Source organism: Frankliniella occidentalis, unplaced genomic scaffold, assembly GCF_000697945.3.
Source record: "Frankliniella occidentalis isolate FOCC.00 unplaced genomic scaffold, Focc_3.1 Scaffold15, whole genome shotgun sequence".
Taxonomy (NCBI): Eukaryota; Metazoa; Arthropoda; class Insecta; order Thysanoptera; family Thripidae; genus Frankliniella; species Frankliniella occidentalis.
The window spans coordinates 1,960,307-1,981,808 of NW_026267145.1; the positions used below are offsets into that span (position 1 = coordinate 1,960,307).

At 38.4% G+C, this 21,502-nt stretch overlaps 2 protein-coding genes across 4 annotated transcripts; one reads left to right on the forward strand and one right to left on the reverse strand.

The window, feature by feature from the left end:
- Nucleotides 1-281: 281 nt before the first annotated feature.
- Nucleotides 282-5,988, reverse strand: LOC113209001 (sorting nexin-17). Its single transcript, XM_026426312.2, has 10 exons — nucleotides 5,761-5,988; nucleotides 5,333-5,525; nucleotides 4,974-5,149; nucleotides 4,732-4,822; nucleotides 4,559-4,643; nucleotides 4,322-4,484; nucleotides 3,996-4,217; nucleotides 3,727-3,906; nucleotides 3,513-3,647; nucleotides 282-3,409 (listed from the first exon to the last, which is right to left on the reverse strand). The coding sequence occupies exons 1-10, from the start codon at nucleotides 5,818-5,820 to the stop codon at nucleotides 3,227-3,229; spliced, it is 1,488 nt and encodes a 495-aa protein (XP_026282097.1). The 5' UTR covers nucleotides 5,821-5,988; the 3' UTR covers nucleotides 282-3,226.
- A 150-nt stretch (nucleotides 5,989-6,138) lies between these two features.
- On the forward strand, nucleotides 6,139-18,475 carry LOC113209000 (C2 domain-containing protein 5). 3 transcript variants are annotated; one of them, XM_026426308.2, is made up of 21 exons: nucleotides 6,139-6,372; nucleotides 6,714-6,891; nucleotides 7,007-7,190; nucleotides 7,269-7,409; nucleotides 7,561-7,777; nucleotides 7,848-7,967; nucleotides 9,681-11,863; nucleotides 12,520-12,534; nucleotides 13,547-13,708; nucleotides 13,808-13,976; nucleotides 14,060-14,489; nucleotides 14,604-14,731; nucleotides 14,841-15,075; nucleotides 15,165-15,368; nucleotides 15,716-15,829; nucleotides 15,912-16,227; nucleotides 16,324-16,416; nucleotides 16,490-16,680; nucleotides 16,760-16,885; nucleotides 16,970-17,116; nucleotides 17,205-18,475. In XM_026426308.2, the coding sequence occupies exons 2-21, from the start codon at nucleotides 6,715-6,717 to the stop codon at nucleotides 17,268-17,270; spliced, it is 5,418 nt and encodes a 1,805-aa protein (XP_026282093.1). In that variant the 5' UTR covers nucleotides 6,139-6,372; nucleotide 6,714; the 3' UTR covers nucleotides 17,271-18,475. The 3 variants fall into 3 exon arrangements, with proteins under 3 accessions (XP_026282093.1, XP_026282094.1, XP_026282095.1); XM_026426309.2 differs by lacking the exon at nucleotides 12,520-12,534; XM_026426310.2 differs by lacking the exon at nucleotides 12,520-12,534 and having other exon boundaries at nucleotides 6,144-6,372; nucleotides 9,681-11,215.
- Nucleotides 18,476-21,502: the final 3,027 nt, after the last annotated feature.

The following is a 21,502-nucleotide window of genomic DNA, read 5'->3' on the forward strand; positions in this document are numbered from 1 at the left end:
GCTTTTCATATTTGATGTTGTTCTTTTTTTAAGCGCAAAAATTTAAATTGATTCCTGGTTCCCGACCGCCGACCCCCCCACACCCGGACAATACTTTCCCGACTTCAGGTTTTTGAAAGAAGAGCTTTAAAAAAATCAGAGTACATTCTGATTTCGTAGAGCGCGGACACAATCTGATATGAACCCGAGTATCAGACAATCGTAGAGATACACTATTTGAATTTGAATAATTTTCACCAACTGGTAAACACTAATGGACTACATGTAAGAAAAGATAGATGGAAGTATTTAAATCATTTATTTTAATAACTTTTTTTCTGTAAATAATGAAACAACGCCAAAGATGGCACTGTGGGTTGCAAAATTACAGTAATACAAACCATTCAGCATATATAGTTTCAAACAAGAGACAAACAAGAAAGAAACAATCACCACAGACCTAGCTTTGAAATTCTGGTAGAATTCATTTTCACTTCTCTTTAACATCATATATTTGTGTAATAATAATGCAACAATATAGTTTGTTTACAATCAAACCTCTTCCAAGGCATACAACCACCATCACAACTCTACAAAAAATATCTTTAAAAACAATGCAAAAATAACGCTTTATTCATAATAGTGGGAAATAGAGACATTTGACACATGAAACAAAAAATTGTTTATCCAAATTTGCAAATCTGTCATAAACACACCCGTGATCCTCAACTTCTTGGCACTGTGTTTGGCTTCAGAGTTAGGGAAAAAATATGTATGTTTTCTTGCTCATACTAAAATTTGTAAAACAATAAGCTCTTGATTTCTTAAGTTGTTTCTAAAACAGTGAGATGAGCACTGTTCCGAATCAAAATACATACTTTGGTTACAATTTGATCAGATGGGTATACATACATTGGATCCAACTCCAGATAAAGAGTAAAGAATTGATAAAAATTAGTAAGTAATATAAAGGTAAGGTAAATTTATAACATAAACATTTTGACAAAAGTGGAATGTTGGGGTAGAAAACCTTGAACAAAAACTAACCATTTCTAAACAGAGTCCACCTTTTTCAGACAAGCTTCGGCCCAATAACAAAGACACAGATAGTTTTGGCACTGACCAGTTCCTAATAGTTTTCAGGAAACTGAACAAAATTTTTATGGAGAGTGTGATTACTAGTCCACAGTAACTACACATTACATACACCACACAATTGCTAAGCTATACTACACATACGTGATGTGACTAAACATTAATTTCTGAAACAATTGTAACGTTACTTGCTTCAAATCAAGATTTATTTAAAGTATTTTACTGGAAGCTCAGAAATTCTTGTTTTTATATTGACTTATACATACTACATCAGAACATTCCACCATTTCTATTTTGTTCATGTGGCTGTGCATATGTTACACATTTCATTTTTATCGTCTAAATTGAAGAAATTACACATGCAATAAGATACACACAAATCTTACAGCCATTAACGATAAACATAAAATTTAAAATCAAGGCCCCCTTCTTGAAAGAGAAGATTCAAATTTCTACCTGGGAATAGAGGAAATGTGTATCAACAACCTGGCAAGTCTAAAAATTTCCCACTTACAAGAGAGAGGGGAGGGAATGATTAATATCACATGAAAATGCCTAGACCATTAAATCTGAACATTCTGAACAGACACACACAGATAGATTACTTTAACATGTTGTTTCTACCTTATAAAACAATGTCCTTGGAGAGCTCTGATATGATTATCAAATACTACAGTTAGAAATTAGTATACAATCCCGCAAGCGACAAAATAAAATAAAATAATTCTAAAAAAGAGGTCAGTCATTTCCGCTGTAGTTTTTAATGAAAATTGTATGGTAACTGTAAACGCCTAACTCAAAATCAACCCATGTTCAGCAATCCTTGCAAATGCTACGTCAAGAAAGGTAAATGAGTTACAGGACAGTAATTAATTGAATTAGTGCATGAACCCTAAAAAAGCTGAACCAGATGCCACTAAAACTTTTAAAATACTGCATTGTGTCATGGTTAGTTGGCAATAGCGCTGAGAAGACATGGAAATATACCATGTATCATCATTAGATAAAGTACCCTATGATTATATATTGGATACACTAGTATACTAGGATTATTAAAAGGAAGATAATATAATTTTGATATCTCAAAAAGAAACATACAGAGACACACTAGTTCACAACATAGAGAGACGGTAACATTGCAATTAAGTATAAAGATAAAGAATACAAGAAAAGGAATATTGGACACATAACATTTTAATCTATGGAAGGGAACTGGTAGTCATTAACCTACAGGGGACGGTAGTCAAAAAAGATAAACAAATACAAATCAGCAATCACAATTATTTTCGCATACACTCTCCGGAGCAAAAAAATACCAGATGGATAAATCATCTTTTAAGATACTTGTCGTGGACAGATTCCAGGACGGATCTAATAGACAACCTCGCATTGGTCAAACTGACAATTAATTCACCACCCTTCGACTATATGTAAGAAAACCCCAAAGTGTAACAAATTATATACCATAAAGGATAAGTTAATAAGATTGAGAGCAATATATCAGGTATACCCTGAACTACACCATCACACACAATTGAATGTTAATATTGATTGGTATTAGTATGGATACACAAACTTAGTGATAACATATAACAATAAATGCATTATTACAAGTAGTTATTACCATATTACCAGGAAATGATCCTGCTCTCTTCTTTTTTCAAATGAACATAAATTGGCTTTCCTACGGAGTCAGTACAACATAGATAAAATATAGAAGTTTATTCAGATTTTAGTCTTTTCCTCGTCAAATGCAAAATTGTCAACCGAGCTTGAGATGCAGTACTTACATCAGCAGAAACCATGCTAATGTGGGGCGGAAAAATATTGAGCTAAAGACTGATCTCAATCAGTCCTCAAATAAAATGCAACAAATAAATGCGAATATAAGGAAACTGAGACCTTGAGGCACATAAGTTGGTCTCTACAAGTTATGACTGATTTAGGCACAGTAGAATTTCATTGATAGCAACAGAAAGAAGCTAATGAAAGCAACATCTTTAAAACCTCCCAAAAATACAGAAATTTGCCTAGGTCCTCCAGCTGCCTGCATAGGTTTGCTGTTGGATATGCAATTTGCATTGCAACCCAGATGGAGCAGAAGGTGAACATTTTAATATGGCCTCCTCAAAAATAACAAGTGTTGTCAAAGTTACAAATCATCATCTCCAATACCATCAAAGGCATCATTTTCAACAGGAGATGTGCTGCTTGAATGAATCTTCCCTGCTGTAGACTTTAAATTGACATTGGAAAACTTCTCTGATAACCTTTTTATGGATGATGATGCTGATGACGTACCCTCTGTTCGTGTAGGTGACAATATTTCCCCATTCTGTAAAAAAGAATATATTCAATAAAAACTGAACATCCTAGTTTGTGCACTGAAATCAACTACCTATGATCAAGGAATCACGAGTGTGACTCGTGAAACTCACAGATCCACTTTGACTGCCACTGCTCATGGATGATGAAAATCCATCACTAGAAGACGACTGGCTGGAACTTAAAACCTGACTGCTTCCATCTCTCTTCAAGTAGGACCAACTTTGTTTCTGAGATACATCACCTGGCTGTAAGTACACAAGAAAACAGATAACAGGAATTTATATCTGATAAAATCTTTGCCCATGGGACACAAAATATAATTACCATTTTTCTCTTGATGCCGTTCTTCTTCAGAAGTAATTCATCAACCATTGACTGAAGACAAATTGACATTAGAATTGCTTGTTCACTTGATATTGTGATCCACATAAGTTTATCTTTGGCAACTAGATATTCAAATGATAACTCAAAATCAGGCCCACTCTTATTTCCATTTTCACTGTTCTATATTTTTAAGGAAATAGAAAATACAGTAAGATTAAATTGATCAACATTTTGTACTTTTGCATACAGGCAGATGGTCTAGTACTTACATCATGCAAAGTTGTTATTCTCCAACAGCGCATCCGAGTCACCTTAAATATGCCTCCACCTGAAGAAGCAGATGATGAAATGCTACCAGTTTGTAGTCTTATGTTCAGTTCATAATTCCCAATGCTGACGAGTACAGGAGCACCAGGAAATGGGAAATCAGCCACACATGGTTGGAATTGAATATACCCATAGTACTTTAACAATCGGACATTTTTCATATACTGTAAAAAGAATTTTCCACATAAATCAATGAAGATTAGATTAAAAAGTATTTAAAAATTTGAAATAAAGATTAAATAGATAAACAGATATAAAAAATGCAAACCTGTCGTTTTGAGCCTTTTGCTTGAAGTGATACCAAATTTTGTCTTGCTTCTTCATTACATAACAACCACCCACAATCTACTTCAGTTACTGCTTGAACATAGAGCAAATTCAAGGCAACTCGATCTGTTGCCAACTCAATATCATAGGCAGGGTCCCAGTAGCTAGTGCAAATATTAAACATTAATTTCAAATTTGACTTGAGTCTGAGATTGAAGGTCATAGCTGATAGACTTACTTCTTCCTTAATACAATTTTATGAGCACCCCCCAGTGACCTCTGACTGATAAAAGGTGATTCAAAATCTTGCAGCTTACGAATGACTGAAAATTAAAAATATGTAGGATGTGACGGTAAGAACTGATACCCATAGTCAAGTAGTCATAGTCATGGAACTAGAAGTATGCTTACTTGTGATGTTTCCATTGTCTTCATCCCTCACTAAGAATAGGTAGAAGTAATACACGTATGCATCAGGAAGAGATATTTGACGGCATACTTTCTGAAAAGTACACAACAAAAGGTGAGAGAGTGATAGAGAGAGCACAGAGCACACATCAGACTTTTAGTCAGACGATTAATTTTGATTGTGTGGTGTCCAAATCAACCAAAGACTGTTTATTTCATTGATATAGATATATATGTTTACAAACCTCTAGGACTTGATGTGAGCGCTCTGTAGTCAGCACAGATACTGAAATTTGATATCCATTCATCAGAAATATGTCAAGAGTACATTCCTGACTTTTTTCAGAACAGGTTTCGACTTGAGCAGACAGAAGAAAGCTGTTGACTATTTCTGATGAGACTAAATCAGGGTGCTGTCCAACTAGAATCAGGGGAGCATTAATGTTGAGCAATAAGTAAGTCATTCAAGTTATCTTACCAATTCCCAGTAAGAAATGCATGTCAAAAGGATGTTGTTTCAACGTCAATTCATCCAATCTGATTGTTTCTGTGTCAATTCGACCCGTCATTTCTCACTGGGAATAACTGAGAAAAAAATATTAACCTTTTTGAATGAACTTCTCAAGAAGAGAACGCCTTTCTTCAAGTTGATTTGCTGATAAGGGAAGAAATTTCTTCGGAGGAAAGTACGGAAGTGCAGAAGCACCGTATTCTTTTTTCAACTGATCATGGAGGTTATGAAGTTGACGATACCTCACAGTACAATGAAACTTGCCATTTATATAAATATGATAGCCCTGAAGGAAAGCAAGTAGATGCAGTATTATTCATGAAGACTAAAACAAACTTGAAAGTGCAACAATTTGTCCAAAGTAATTGTCCAGGGAAATTGAGAATTAATCTGACACATTTTTCATGAAAACAAGGGACAAGGAGTAGGGGCCACTGTTCCTTGGGTATTTCGAAGAAAAAGATACATTTTACGTTTAAAGTGACAGGTCGAAAGTATACGATCTACTTGTGCCATCTTACTGTGTAGGAGGATCCGCTCTCATCTGTGAAGTCTTCAGTTTCAGGAATGGAGAAATGCATGCTCGTAATAAAAATAATACAGTTGCAGCCTCCTTCTCAATAGCTCTCCCAAATTTGTGGAATAAGCTGAAGATTCAAAAGTACATCAGTGGTTTGAAAATTTACAGACAACTAGTAAAGATTATCTTCAATCACTTCAATCCACCATGTTGTTTACCTTTTAACTACTTAAGCCTGCAAAAATTAAATATCTAGTAGACGTATGTAGAGTATGACAAATTCAAAGGTACACACTATATTTGTAACTAAAACAATTCGTCTTTTGGCGAAATTATACCACTAAGCACTTGATTCGCATTCACAACCAACTTTCTAAGCTGTAGGATATTCAAGCGCAAATTCAGTAACATTATCAGTTAGTGCGAAAAGAGATTCGCATATTTCTGTGCCTTGTGGCACGTCGTCGCTCGTTTACGCCCAGCCAGCAGACGATATTTTCGTGCTTTTAATAAACAGCTCTCACGCTGTTAGACACCGAATACACTTCTTGGACGGATTATCCTCATAAATTTTATAGATATCTTGCGAATGACGCCTTGTTCTGTTTGAAAAGTATGTACCTAGCCTGGGACTGTGTGCATCGTGTCAAAAATACCGGGAGTGGTATCGGCTGATTTTAGTTTTGTAGAAGTTTCGGAAACTTTAATACTAGCGATATCAAATTGCTATTTTTGTTATTTCTTGATATCAAAAAAATACGACAAAGATGTGGATTCATTGTACTGATACTGATACTTTGAAATCAGCCTCTAACTGGTCTTCCTGAGTATTTGACACGTTCAGCTTTCAATTGGCTGAATTATTTACCATTAAATGTCATTCGTGTATATGGGCAAAATATTCCACCTTCCTACTTTGGGTTTGTTTTACCCAGTAATTTTTGTGTTCAACAGAATGCCCGGAAAGGTAAAGGTGAAGATAGTTGCGGGACGCAACTTGCCTGTTATGGACAGGTCTAGTGATACAACAGATGCATACGTCGAGATAAAGCTGGGCAACACAACATACAAAACTGATGTGTGCCGTAAATCATTGAACCCACAGTGGAATTCAGAATGGTATAGGTTTGAGGTAAGCACTCTAGTGGATGTTCTGTTTATTTTGTTACAAAGCAATTGGCTGTATCTACAATATTTAATGTATATAGTATAATTTACATTATGTGTCCCGAATTTGCTTCACACAGGTAGATGATTCTGAACTTCAAGATGAACCACTACAGCTTCGACTGATGGATCATGATACTTATTCGGCTAATGATGCTATTGGCAAGGTATACTTAGATCTTAACCCTCTACTGCTACCTGTGCCTCCCCCAGCAGTGAAGAATGTTCGAATAGAAGGAAACGCTCCAACATCTGCCAACACTGGTAATCACTCACAACAAACAGAACTCATATTTTGTGGCACTCTAGCTGCCTAAAACACTAATTATTATATTTTTTCAGGATCTGTAATGTCTGGCTGGATTCCTGTTTTTGACACAATGCATGGAATAAGAGGAGAGGTTCAAGTTATTGTCAAAGTTGAGCTTTTTTCTGACTTTAACCGTTTCCGCCAGTCTTCCTGTGGGGTTCTTTTCTTTTGTTGTAAGTACCAGGGTAAAATTGTCCTTAAAAGAAGTTAGTTAAACTAAAAAGTTAAATGAAATAAATATTTATTATTTTTATGTAAATGTTGATGACTATAATTGAGAGTTAGGTATTATATTTAACATGCAGCAAATATTTTATTTTGCAGCCTCTGTCATTCCTCAGGGTTATAATGCACAGATAATTCATGGATTTGTTGAAGAGCTAGTAGTTAATGATGATCCAGAGTACCAATGGATTGATAAAATACGTACCCCCAGAGCATCTAATGAGGCAAGACAGACACTGTTCTTTAAACTATCAGGTGAAGTGCAACGAAAAATAGGACTCAAAGCTCTGGATCTGGGAGGCAATGCTGTCATTGGGTAGGTTTGTTGTTCCTTTTTCAAAACAAGAATTTTTAGATCTATCTCTGATAAGTCTATTTTTATGCAGGTACCGTCAGTGCTTTGATTTGGAAGGCGAGTCAGGCATTGTTGCTAGAGGAATTGGTACTGCTGTTTCCCTTGTTCGCCTTCAGGAGAGTGCTGCATTAAACACATCCAGTCACGATGAGTAAGTTTTCTTCTACGTATGATGTTGATGTTGGTTATCATTCATTCCTGATTGCTCTGCATTTGGTCTCTTGTCCAATATTTTTTAAAAAATGTTGCAAACAGAGGTGTTTCATTCTACCTCACCTTATTCCTAGATGATGTTTCGAAAGAAATGTCTGTGGAAAATTTTTCTGAGGGTGTTGTGCTATACTTTTTAATAAGAAAATGTATCAAACAAACACACACACCAAAGAAAAAAAAAGAAACACTCATGCCTTTTTTTCTTTCTTTCTTTTTTTTTTTTTTTCACGATGAGTGCATTTTAATTTGTTGGGTTTAATTTGAAGATCAGGCATACATTTTAGTCAATATCAACCTGTTTCATGTTTGTTGGTTATTTCATCCTAATTAATGAGATTATTGAACATATTATAAAACAACGTTGACTTGCCTTAAAATAATAAGGTTTCTTCGCTGCCTTTCATTGTTATACAGTATTTTAAAACAAATCAAACATTGGTGCATCAGTCGTTCTTCCATATTGCTTTCTCAAAAAGTTCTTGATTTATCAGTCTTCTTCTCTCTCTTCTCAGATTATTTTTTTTAATTACTAAAAAGATTAGCAAGTGCGTTTTTAAAAGTAGTTTAGAAATCTCATAAAAGGATAATTGAAATATTTCTCTAACTATCCTTGTGAGCTTTGGCTGCTGTGTGGTGCATTTTGACCAAACCCTTAGAGCTTCAATAAGAGCTAAGAGCTCATGAAGAATTCTTTTTTGGGATACACTCAGAGGTTTAGAGCAATTCAGCTGCACTTTTGTGCAGATTATAATTATCATAATCTGTCCTTCTAGAGGCTTTCAAGTTTGTGATGTAATGATTCAATGTGGGTAGGCACTATCTAGTTTGAGAGCACTCTATGAATCCATGTTAGTGCACTTTATTGTATTTGGCTCTTTTGGCCATGACGTTAGATAAAATACATCCAGGACCAACTTGCTAAGAGTTAACAATTAAATTTCCAGTCTGAATATGAAGGTATTGCATTGATTTCCTGCAATTAGAAAGAAAAATAATGACAAACAAGTATTTGAAAAAGTTCTTCAGTTGCCACAACATAGAAAACCGAATTGAATTGCTTCATTTATGCAATCTTTGTATGAATCAGGAAATCCCTTTCATTGCTTTTCTGTGTGCCTACCTGTCATTTTGGTTTCATGGTTCCACTCTACATTTGGTTTCTTTTACTTTCTTTGTTTATTTGTGTGTCATGTGTTTTCTTTTAAGTTTCAATTTTTTAACCCGATTTAAGTTTATTGATCCTGTTTGAATTCAAACCCCAGCAATTATATATGCTTCGCAATATTATTTCTCTTTTCATGGAGCAAAAGCTTTAATTATTTTAAAATTTGTAATAGATCCTCTCTTCCTTTAGACATATCATGCATTTGATTTTATTAAAAATATTAATAATGGGTTTTGAATTGACTGTATGGTTCTTTTCAGCTACAGATTTACTGTCAAAACTGAAAGCAGCTCATAGTTTTAATTTTTCTTAAGTTGTCAAAGTACTAAAATATATCTTTGGTTCTTTCTTTCTCTCTCTCTCTTCTGTTTTTCTTGCATTCCATCTCTCTCTCCTCATCCTACCCTGCTTGCTCAATGTGGGCTTCTGCTTCTAACATTGCTTTTCAAATTATTGTCAATTTTTGTGTGTGCTTCTGTATTGTAGATCTTTTCTTTCTCCTTTTCGTACTACTCCATGTCTGTATGCTGCTCCCTCTTCTCCTCGTCTTTTTGTCATCCCTCCTACTCCCACAACTTGTATCAACCCCTCAATGTCACCACTTTTACCAAAGCAATCCAAAGATGATAGATTATTACCTTTAATGGGATCACATTTCCCTAAAGCAAAGCTTAACAAGAAAGGAAAGAAAAGACCTGTTGTGGTGATTCCATTACCAAGTAATCCAAAGGCTTTCACTCATCGTCGGCAAGGCTCTGCTCCATTTGAATTACTTCATCATGTACCTTATAAAAGGCAAAATTCGACTAAATCACTGGTCACAGACTTATCAGATCTACGACGCCTTCTGGAGCAAGAAGATATGCGGCAGAGCTCAGGTTCTCCAGGAAGCAGCCGATTTATGAAAGCCATTCGACACTTGCCCAAAAAAGTTAATGCTCTGAGAGGACGAATGCAATCTACTGATGACTCTGACCTTGACACAATATCATGTTCCTCTACTAAATCTCTTTCATTTGACCTAAGAAGAAAATCTCTAAAGCAGTCTAGGAATGATTCAGTGACAGCTGCCCTTATTAGATCCATTATGATGGAGTCCGGACGAGAGCTAGATGATGGAGGAGGATTGAGCCGAGTGGTGGAAAGTGAAGAGACTATGGTATCGGCACCAGCAACTCCAAAGCTGAATTTGTTTCCCAGTTCATCAGAAATTGAATTAGGAGGAGCAAAAGAGCTTATTCATCAAATATCATCTGACATTGAGGAAAGTATTGCATTCATCGAGTCATCATCATCATCATCATCATCTTGTGGCTCTTCAACTACAGGAGATGAAATCACTGATTCTTCAGCTGCTGGTCTGAAGGATGAAGAGAACTCAATTGTGGATGATTATGATTTACTGGAGGAAAAACTATATTGTGATGATGCTTCAACATCTCATAGAATTGCTGTGGATACCCATGCATCTCCTGGGAAAACTTCTAAAGGAAGGGTCACATTCGTTATTGCTGGAAATGAAACTGTACATTTTGACCGAAAAAAAAGTAGATCTCTTTCACCGAAGGGTCAAAAATCTTCCTCTGATGTCTTCCGCAAGGAAGTGTCACTTTCGCCTATTCTTGTTAAACATAAAAGACATCCAAAACTTAACAACTCTAGCCAATCCTCAAGTTTATCAAGCTCAAAGCTATCATTTGAGTGTCCACAACTCAATTCACCCAAATTGCAAACTGATTGTGCCCAGCAGAATTTATCTTCACTCAAGGCCAAAAGAGGAAGAGTATGGAAACAGTCAAATGTGTCTGTTTGTGACGTTGGGGATGTTCTTCAGTCAAATAGTCCATTTGATCAAGAGTTTAACGCTGCTACTGTTGCGCTGAAGACTACTCACTTTGATGTGAACATTGAAGATCTGCCTCAACCATTTGAATCACCAAACCCTCAAACCCCACCCAACACCTCTTCCTCCATTTCTCTTCCTCCATCGCCTTCAACTTTGGAGTGTGATCTTAACACTGGTAATAGTAGGTTTGATGTAGTTGCTTCAACTTTTATTAATAGCTTGTCTGCATGCGCTGATTCGTCTGACAAAGTAGATGCTCTTTATCAAAATAACATGAAAGGCAAAGACAGGAAACAAAGTCTTCTTGATGAGTCAATAATCCATACAAACTTATTCACAAACTCACCCACTATCAGTAAACCTATGCTTGATCAGAGTAAAGTGCAGAACAATTTTACTAATGTAGTTATTAACTTAGAGAGGGCCCCAACACCACAGCCCAATGAACATAAGCTGCAGGCTACTTTAAGCATGGACAGTTCTAGCAAGACTAGCAATTTAAAATTGGCTCTGGAGAAAAGCGTGTCAGATAACCCAGTGTGCTCACTCACGCTTGACTCCCCTCGTGTGTTGTCCCCACTCCATAAGAGTAGGAGTACCACTAGCCTAGTGTGCCGGCATGAAGCTGCAGCAGCCTCGCACTTTGCTACCGACGGAGAGCGAGAAGGACAAGGGCATGATGAGGATCGGGCTGTGCCACACGGACTATCAGCTCAGCTGTCTTCAAGTGCCCTCAAACATTCGCAGTCCCCTGCTAAGCTCACTGCTGCCCCATCCATCCATCGAAGATCTTCAGATTCAGATTTAAGCGTTACACCTAAAGGTAAGTGTAAAAGAATTCAGAAGTTGAGAGACAAACTTTAAAGGTTGACCACATGTTTGTTTGTAGGAAGTAAAGTTTCTCATTTTACGCACCATTGCACCCCTTCAGAGCCCTATGGTTTTTGGCTGTGTTTAGAATGTGTTTTGTCATCAGCTTATTTGTTCTTTATATGAAGACAGATCACATTGTAAACAAATCCAAAAGTCGTTTGCTATACAAGTCAGTTTGTAACATTGTTTGTAATTACAGTAGTGTGATCCTATAGACTACTAAATTGATCTTATTATCAGTTAGTCTCTCAAGGATTTAGGTAATTTTTATTAACTACCTGTATGTAGTTTTGCAAAGTATATCAGATTTTTTGCTAGCACTATTTTTAGCACTTCTTGACTGACCTATCGTTCCTTATGTAGGATGTATTCAAACATATGGAACACATTCCTCAGTACTACTTTTCCTTCTCAATTCTTACATTTACAATCTTGGTCAGCATTCAGAGCCTTTACTAACAAATTCTGTGCCATTCTAGTTCAGAAGCAATCATGAGGAAATATTTAGTGCTTTTTTGTATAAATGTGAATGTAACACAACATTATCATCAACACTTTTTTGATTTTTGTTGTTCTGTTTTGGTTTTGGGTCAACTTAAATCGTAGGCTGCTCCAGGAAGAGTAAGTAGTTACTTGTGTAAATTATTGTGTCCATTCTTGGCGTGTGCTATCATTTTCTTTCTCTACACCCTTGTCATCATCTTTCTGCCTCACTTTCAAAATGTTTTTCATTCCAATTGTGATTGATATTTTTTGTTTTTGTGCAGAACTGTTACTAATTGTTTTGTTTTCCCTCTTTACCAAAATTTGTGTTATATACCAAAGGAATCATATCAGACAGCTGCTTTCTCTTATAGGATATTATTGTTTGCTATTTTATTAAAGTTTTATCTTCCTATTTCTTTACTATTTTAGAGTAGAGTTGACTTTTATTTTTTTGTCCCTAAATGTGCTCTGGTGTCCACTTTTGAAAGTAGAATTCTCATTTGAACAGATATTATGCTATTGTTGTATGTCGAGATGAAGCCTCTTCCCTATCTTAAGTTCTTTATACTATGCATGTGTTTTAGAAAGTGTATTTTGACTATCAGTTTCACAATTTTTTCTGGTAAAATTTTGTTTTTTAACAATTTTTTTAAAAAAAATCAACATAAAAAAGTATATTGAGGTTTATTTTTCACAATAGTAATAATTATTATTGTGAAATTGTAGTTATCCTATCAATAGGTGTAGTAAAAACCTTGCCCTAGGTATATTTTAATTTGGGAATGACATCATATAATTTACCAATTACATTTTTCTGTCTTACTGTTATTTTGATGCCTCCTTTCGTACTCATTCCTACATTCATTTCCTGGTGGTCCTCTTTCGTCTTCTCTATTGCATGATCTGCATTAGATGGGTCTTCAAAGTGGGAAGCATTTGGTTGATTGAAAAATTTTATTTCATCCAATGTATAGTAGAAATAGGCTTTGCTTACTTCTGTTTTTCCAACCTCCCTGGATGTTAGTGGGGATCAATGTTTGTTGTTTTTGTCTTTCAATGTCCCTTTTGAGTTTAGATTTTGTTTATGAATCATTTTCAAAGTAATGAGAACTTATTGTTCTGTAATGAAGACATTTGTGCCTTGTAGGGAATAGTCTCACAGGGAGTGGATCATCATATACTGGACATCAAACTCGACCTCCAGCGTTGCTTTTGCAACCACCAATTATGAATCAAGATAATTTTGAAATGTTGGAGTATCCCTTTCTTACTGTCTCCAAATTTCCGCCTGGCTTTGTGCAAAATATTGGTGAGACAACTTGTTAACAAGTATTTCATTGTAACCACCTTTATTTTTGTATTGAAGATGGAGAATAGTAATGTTAAATGTTTTACTGTCTTTGAAAAGGAGGAACAGTGAGCTCAAGATCTGTGAAGCTCTTGGAACGCATCACCAATTTAGAAGAGCCGGAGACTCGGGACACATGGTGGAAAGAGTTAAGGATGGAAGTTCGTTCTCACGCACGAGCTCTTGGATGCAATGTTGTGTTAGGATATTCGGAACACACAAGCATATGGTATTAAATATTTTAACATTCTTAATGAGGCACTGGAAGCAAATATTAATTTGGCAGTTAATTTATTTTCATGTTTTTTTTAGTGATGATGTTTGTGTGCTAAGTGCTGCTGGTACAGCAGCTGTCATCAGCTTACAATACAGTTCATCTGATCTTGACACGTCAGGGGGAGGCGCTAACACAGCAGCTACTGAGAAACATCAACAAGGACAGGTTTTATCCCAGGGCTCTCAAGTACCCCAAATTTCAGCTCAACCTTCTGCTCAGATTGATCAGAGCAATGGGGAACAAAGTGCTGTCGCCGCGAAGGAACAGCAACATTTACCAAATCAAGGACAACCTCAGCCATCATTGTCACAAGCACAAACAACCGCACCGGTTGCGCAGGTGCAGAAGCAGGCTAGTACAGTTAAGGTGTCTCATGACCGTGTGACTATGACCACCTCTCTAGATAGAAATGATTTTGAAAAGGATCGTGGCTCATCAGGTGGCAAAGTAGAATCAACCTCTGGGGTAAGTTGTATTTTTTATCACAACTTCTGTATGAAGAAAACTCTATTCGGGCATATCTCCCATTGTTTTAAAGAAGATTAGAAAAGAATAATTAGGTATTATTGTTATTTTCAGGGAAAAAGTCGTTGTTTATCTGAGAGTGGTGATGGTGACACCCCTCCTGGGTGCGTCATGTGCCACATACCTTATTCAGAATCAAGTGTACCTTTTAGAGTAAAGATGATGAAATGTGCCATGTGCAGGTATGTATGTGTGTCCAGATTAAATTTATTTATTTCTTTGCTTTCATATATTTTGAATATTCTCTTTAAAACTGTTTTGTTCGATTTGGGTTTTGGTCGGTACTTATAGGAAAGGTAAAGTGCCTGATGTTCTTTTAACAACAATGGAACCGCCTGAAGGAATACCTGTTACTGGACGAGGTTGCTTGCTTCAGGCATATGTCTGCCGTCCTAAGCGAGATGCTAAGGGAGAGCTAAATGCCAAAGAAATTTCTGATGGTTTGCCATTTCTGGAATATGAATTGCACCGAATGCTATTGAACAAGTTAAAAGTTAAAGGAATGAATTCCATATTTGGTTTGAGGGTATGTCGTAAATTGTAACATTTTGAGAAAAATTCAAACAACACACAATATTATTTCCTTCTACCCTGTAAATGATTTTCTATTAACAGGTCCAAGTTTCCATTGGAGAAAGGATGCTAGTTGGTTTGGCCACTGGTACTGCTATGTTTCTTACTCCTTTACCTGCTCCTCCTGTTCCTACAATTACTGCTGGAAATTCGTGGAGTGATGAGCGAAGACTCCTTGAAGTTCAAAAGACACTTGCGGAAACAGTCAAAAGAAACAGGGAAATATATCAATTAAAACCAATATGTGTAAGTAGTTCTTGCTGCATAACAGTTCACTTCACTGATAATAGTTGTAGAGAAATGTCTGATAGGGTAGAGAAAAAAATTACTATTTGATTTCAGATAGATATTAATATTGGCTTTGCAAAATGTACTTCTAGCAGAATGCATCTTCAGAGTTCTGACCCTGAAGTTGGAGGTGCACAGCAAGACGGTTTTGGTCCGATTAATCACCTGTACTAGAAGTACATTTTTCAAAGCGTGCCGATGTCAATATCTGAAATAGTGGTCGTTTGCTTTACCTTAATGTCTATATGTGTGCATAGATACTACTTATTTTATTACGGTATCTAACTAACCATATCCTTTCATAGGAAGGGGAAAACTCTGTGAATGGACGATCTAATCAGTCAGATACAGAGGATTCTGATGATGACCTTCCTGAAATGGATCTAGCAACTGGAAATAAGGATACTTGCGTGATGGAGGTTTGTTTCGTACATTTTTAAGTTACTAAAAATTAGTTGTCATCTAATCAGTTGCTGATGGATCGAATCATATTTTTTACAGGTAGATGACAATGAAGATGTTGATGTCATTTCATTGCTTATGGATCCACATCCACCTGATGGTTTTTTTGTTGTAAACACTGAAGTAGTTCCTGGACTAGAAGAAATGGAAGTAGTACGGAATTTGCAAATGTTCACCCAAGTTTGGCGAGCCAAAGTCACACCGTCAATGCCTCCTATGGTTTTTTCAAAGCATTTCCATCGCATGCTGAATAGTGTCTATTTTAAGTTACGTCGAATGGTTCCTTGTGCTTTAGGACAGCTACAATTTTTCGTGGAACTACCTGAACCTGATGAATTGCAACTTTCGCTTCTGGGTATGAATGAAATTATTGTGGACTACCACAAGTAGTTTGCAATATCCTCACACTTTTAAAATATACTAATCAGTTTTGAATTTTCTAATTTTCCAGGAATGGCTCTAGGCTTGGGCGAAACAGAGAAAACCACAAAGTCGAAAAGGAAAGCTGTCCCGCCATCCACAAGCAAGGAGCACCTTAAAAAAGGTTTGAGCATTTTTCAGTAACATATAAAAATCAATACTTCATCTTCTATTTTACAATACATTTCTTTCCACAGATGATAATGATCTTATTTTTAGTTTGGAGGAAGATGTTGTGTTAGAGGATACAACAGGTGCAGCAGCTGCAGCAGCAGTGGTAGCTGCTAGTTCTGCAGCTCTGACAAACAGTAATAAACATCGACCTAAGTCACCTCATCGTGCAACAACACTAGATCAACGCTTAAAAAATCCACCCAAGCTAAGACATGTATGCTTATCCTCAAACATATAAAAGGGATTTAGTTGTATTTTTTCTAGTAATATTTCTGTTTCTTTTTATAATCCAGACACCTCCAAGAGAGCGTTATGGTGTTGACATAACACCTCTCTCATACATACCTGGTGGGAAAATAGAACGTTATCTTGGAAACCTTAATTTCTTTTTCATACGTGAAAGCACAGCTATCCGTGAGGTAATGTATTTCATCTTGTGAATGGTACCTTCCCTTTCCAATAAGAGTTCAGCTACTAAGCATAAAATATATTATGATTTTCAGAGCGGTGGTTTGAGCGGTTTTGTTCATAGTTTTATAGCAGAAGTTTTAGCCATTGTTCGTGCTCATGTCACTGCACTTGGAGGGAATGCAATGGTTGCTTATTTCATATCTGAAAATGTTTTACTTCACAACCCTCATAAAAATCAGGTAGCTGTTCTTAAATTAATTTCTAACAAAATACAATTTTCTATTTCATCTTTTATAATTTTTTTCTTCCCTTTTTTTGTTGTTGTAGGGTCAATGTCTTATCAATGTTGGTGGTGATGTAGTTCATGTTTCATACTACTCAAATGATCAATGACAGAAGATAACTGGGGCACAACAGAAATGTCGCCCCCGATCCATGGCACTATGATTCCTTTTTAGTGCTCAGAGCGACCCTTTTGGAAGCACATTGTGAACATTTGATATTGCCAAAAAAAAAAAAAAAGAAATCAACTTTGATAGATCAGACATAATGTGCCTTAATTACATTGCAATTTGTTTTGTGTATTTTTGCTTGTTGTCCTTAAGCACATTTGTTAGACTGTATTAGTAATCCCATTTTAATTTTACAAACATATCTCTGTGATTATCCCCCTGATTTTTTGTGGTTTTTAAAATTATGTGCTTCACCATGAATATAAAGATACTGTGCTGTTTTGCTCAAGTTGGCTTAATGGAGATGCTTAAGTGCTAGTCTTTGAGGTAGTATTTTACACCTTGCTCAAAACGCCATGGATGTGGAACCATGAACTTTTTTTAATGAATTGGTGCCACAGCTCTACAATACAGTGGTATTATAGTAACTCTTGTGCTCAAAGCCAAAAGTTTTTTTTTTTTTTTTTAAGGTAACACAAGACAATAAGTTTTAGTATTGAGTGTCATCCCTTGGAGATCAAAATTGTATGGTTGTATTGTAATAGTACAAACAAATATTTAGGCTAAATTAGTTATATATAATGAAATAATAATCCTTCCTATTCTATTCTCATATTGTTTGTGTGAAGAGAAAAGCCGACTCAACTGCTGGCTTTACTTGGGGAAAGAATAGATAGACTGGGATGCATTTACGTCTGAAGTTTTATTTACTAATTTTGGTGTACAACTTCCTTACTACTCCTGTTTTCAATGTGTTATCATAACTTCCTTTTAGTTTTTCTTCATTAGTAGAAAATGCAATTTACTTAGCCTTTTATTGGGAACTAGGAAGGAACAGGGTAATTGAGAAAATGTTGAGTTTTTAGTTTGACCTATGGCTGTCTTTGGCAGTCTTTTGTGCAATTCTTAATTTTCCTCTAGTCGTTCAAAAAAAAAGATGCATTTAGTACGGTTGTGTGTACCGCTTGTCAGGTACAAAACAAGAGGCAAAGGATGCAAGTAATTACGGCCACTCAGTTTGAAAATAAAAATGTTGTGGGAGATTAACTTGATGTTTGTTCATCTTTATGATTACTTTCTAATTTTAAATTTAAAACAATTGTTACATGTATCACATTATTCTCATAAAATGGTTTTTTTTTTCAATTTACATGACATTATTTTGAATCCTAATCCTAAAAATCATTCAATTTGGTGCAGGCGGGAGAAAGCTACTGCGACCTAAATCGACGGCATAGTGATTTTCGTTACATCAGCCTTTTGCTCAACGCAGTGTCAGAGCAGAGACAATGTAGGGGAGGGATGAAGAGCCGCGTGGGGAAGGGTTGAGGGAAGAGGGGGGGGGGGCGCCTGGGGCTGGACCAAGGACCGGACCGAGACCTCGCGGCTGCGTTTTGAAAGGTAACTCCGTTAGGTTCGTTACGCCGTGCAAAGGCTGCGACCCGTGAGCACCCTTCCCCCCCCTACCCGGTCCACCCCTGACGACTTTCCCCCGAGCAAATAACCACACTACATGGCTGTCTGCTCCTGTCGCGCCTCGTAGGTCGAGCAAAAGTAGGGAGAGATAGTTCTGTTGTAGATGGTCCTGGCGTGTCGGGACGTGACCGTAGGTAAAGTGGGCAGCAGGCGGGGCAGGATGAGAGAGAAGTAAGTACTGGGCACAGTGACGAACAGTAGCAAGAACAACTGACTTTCTTATTTGTCACCAACACAGTTGTAGACATCATTATTATTGACAGTTGTCGTGCAGCCAACTTACAAGGCCATTTATATTATATTTCGAACTAGCTCCTTAGCCACGAGTGGAACGGCGGTAGCAGGGAGAGCGGCCGCCTCACGTCAAGGCCCGTTAATCAGGGCTAACTGAGTTGTCTCCGCCCGGCGGCGCCCTTCCCCAGGAATAAGAAAGACACAAGCCAGCGGGGGTGGCGAGGGGGGAGGAGAAGAATCCGTCGCGTTGCTCCACCCCCCCCCCTTCCCACTACTTGAGGATAGGTGCCGTAACGGGTGTTTCGGTGCGCGCACCAGTGCGGGGTGGGCGGGTACGCCTGCTAACAGGGGCCATGGGGGCGCCCCACCAGCTGCTGTGATCACGTTCAGTCCTGTGCTCAAACGCGACGCCCAACGAGGCCACACTTTGCCGCGTGGGGGAGGTGACGACGGAGGTGTACTTAACGTGATGAAATAATTCAGCCAAAGATAAGAATGTGAGTGAAATAATGCCAACCACGCCGTTAAAGGATGCGGGCACTTACTCGGCCCAGCAGCGAGCGTAGGTTATCTTCAAAGCGTATGAAAGCTTGACCTTTTTGTACGCGTGACGCACTGGGCGCAACGACACACCTCTGTTCTCTCCTGCCTCCTCTCCCTCCCCCCTCCCCTCCCCCGGCACCCAAACGGCGCTCCCCTCCCTTTCGCCACCCCAGCGTTCGACTCACAGCAGCGGCGGCGGCGGCAGAGTGTCGAGTCCGGAATACTAAAACAATCCGACCCAGAGGGTGGTAAATAACAATTATTGGATAATGACTGAGGATGGGCGCGGGAGGGGGAGGTGTTGGGCCGGGAGCTCAGCCCCGCCCCGCACCGCTCCCGGCCGGCCAGCCAGCCCCGTATAGTCTCTTCCCTGGTTCTGCGTTCGCTTCCCTGTTTCGTCACAGGGGATGCACGATCAGAACCCTTCCGCGGGGTGCGAGGGGAGCGAGGCGGGGAGCAAAGGCGGCGGCCGCGCCAACAAAACGTTCTCTGTAAAGTTTGAAAATTGTAATTTCCGCCAGCGAAGAGGGGTAAATAACATACACCGGTTTCAGCTGTTGTCCCGAGGAGGAGAGAAGGAAGAAAAAGAGGGGGTGAGGGGGGCAACCACGAGTGAGAAAGAACAAGAGGCAAGAGGGAGGGGGAGTTGGACAGAGCACTGTCTGTCTGTCTGTCTGGGGGTGAGGGGGGCAACCACGAGTGAGAAAGAACAAGAGGCAAGAGGGAGGGGGAGTTGGACAGAGCAAGGCGGGCGGAACTAGAGATTCACTAGATATCCTGGAGTAAGGATTTTCGCCCATAGGAGACCCTGATGGTACTGGGGATTTGGATGTCCAGATCTTATCCAGATCCCATCCATAAATACCTGCATCTGATGGTCTGGCTAGCGAAGGGTTCACCTAGAAAGTACTTACGTCCGTTATTTGCGTAACGAAATTCCTAAGTTAAGCCTCTGCATGCTCTCATAGCGCCTGATAGGTAGGCAACAACTCCTGCAGTGCATGTGGGTACTGCGGGCTGGCCTACCCCGAGTCTTGCAGGCGCCGAGCTCCCGTAATTTGCCAAATGAACTTGGGCGATCCCCACGATCCCTAAGCGCCATCTACAGCCGCAGTTCATCCACATTTCGTTCATCTCATTTTTGTAAACGGATTATGTAGGGATGACATATGTCATATATCCCTATATAGGGATTACTCTGTCTTCTGTACATAGATTTACGGGAGTCATCGTGACCCCCTCGGGTTCACTTCTTTTGGAAAACGAAACGCCTACTGCAAATCCTGTGAACCACTCCTACGTCACTGTTATTATATACTGTGACGTCACATTCAATATAATGTGAATTGTGTCACAATCTTTAAAATACCATGTCACATTCGTTTCAACGTGACGAAGAAGATATCCAGTTAGTCGAAAAGTGAGGTCAAGTGAGAAGTGAAGTGAAACCGAGTGAGGCCGAGTGAAGCCGAGTGAGAAAGCGTAAAAGTGTACAAGCGTGAACGCTTAGAAGCGCCCGGAACAAACAGGAAAACGTCAGGAAAAGGATATTGACGCCAACATAGCCTGTTTTATGTCATATTTTTTTTTGCCTAATCTTGACTTGAATCAATCACGACTTTACGTCAATGTGACGTTTTCGTGACATAGTTACCCATGATTATTTTAGCCTGGGGAGCCAAACGGCTGCAACAGTCAAACAAGAGGTCATTTGGATAAGTCGAGTTATCCCTTTCTTCCACTTTCCACTTCACGGATCAAATAAGACCAATAACAGTGCGCCGGCTGGACAAGACAGCAGGCGTGTCTGCGGCCACCACGAGTCCCGGGCCCCCGCCGCTCCCTGGACCCCGCATGAATATGAGAGGGACAAACACAGCGCTTCCTTCGGCCCGCCCGGCCCGGCTCCGGGCCGCCCCC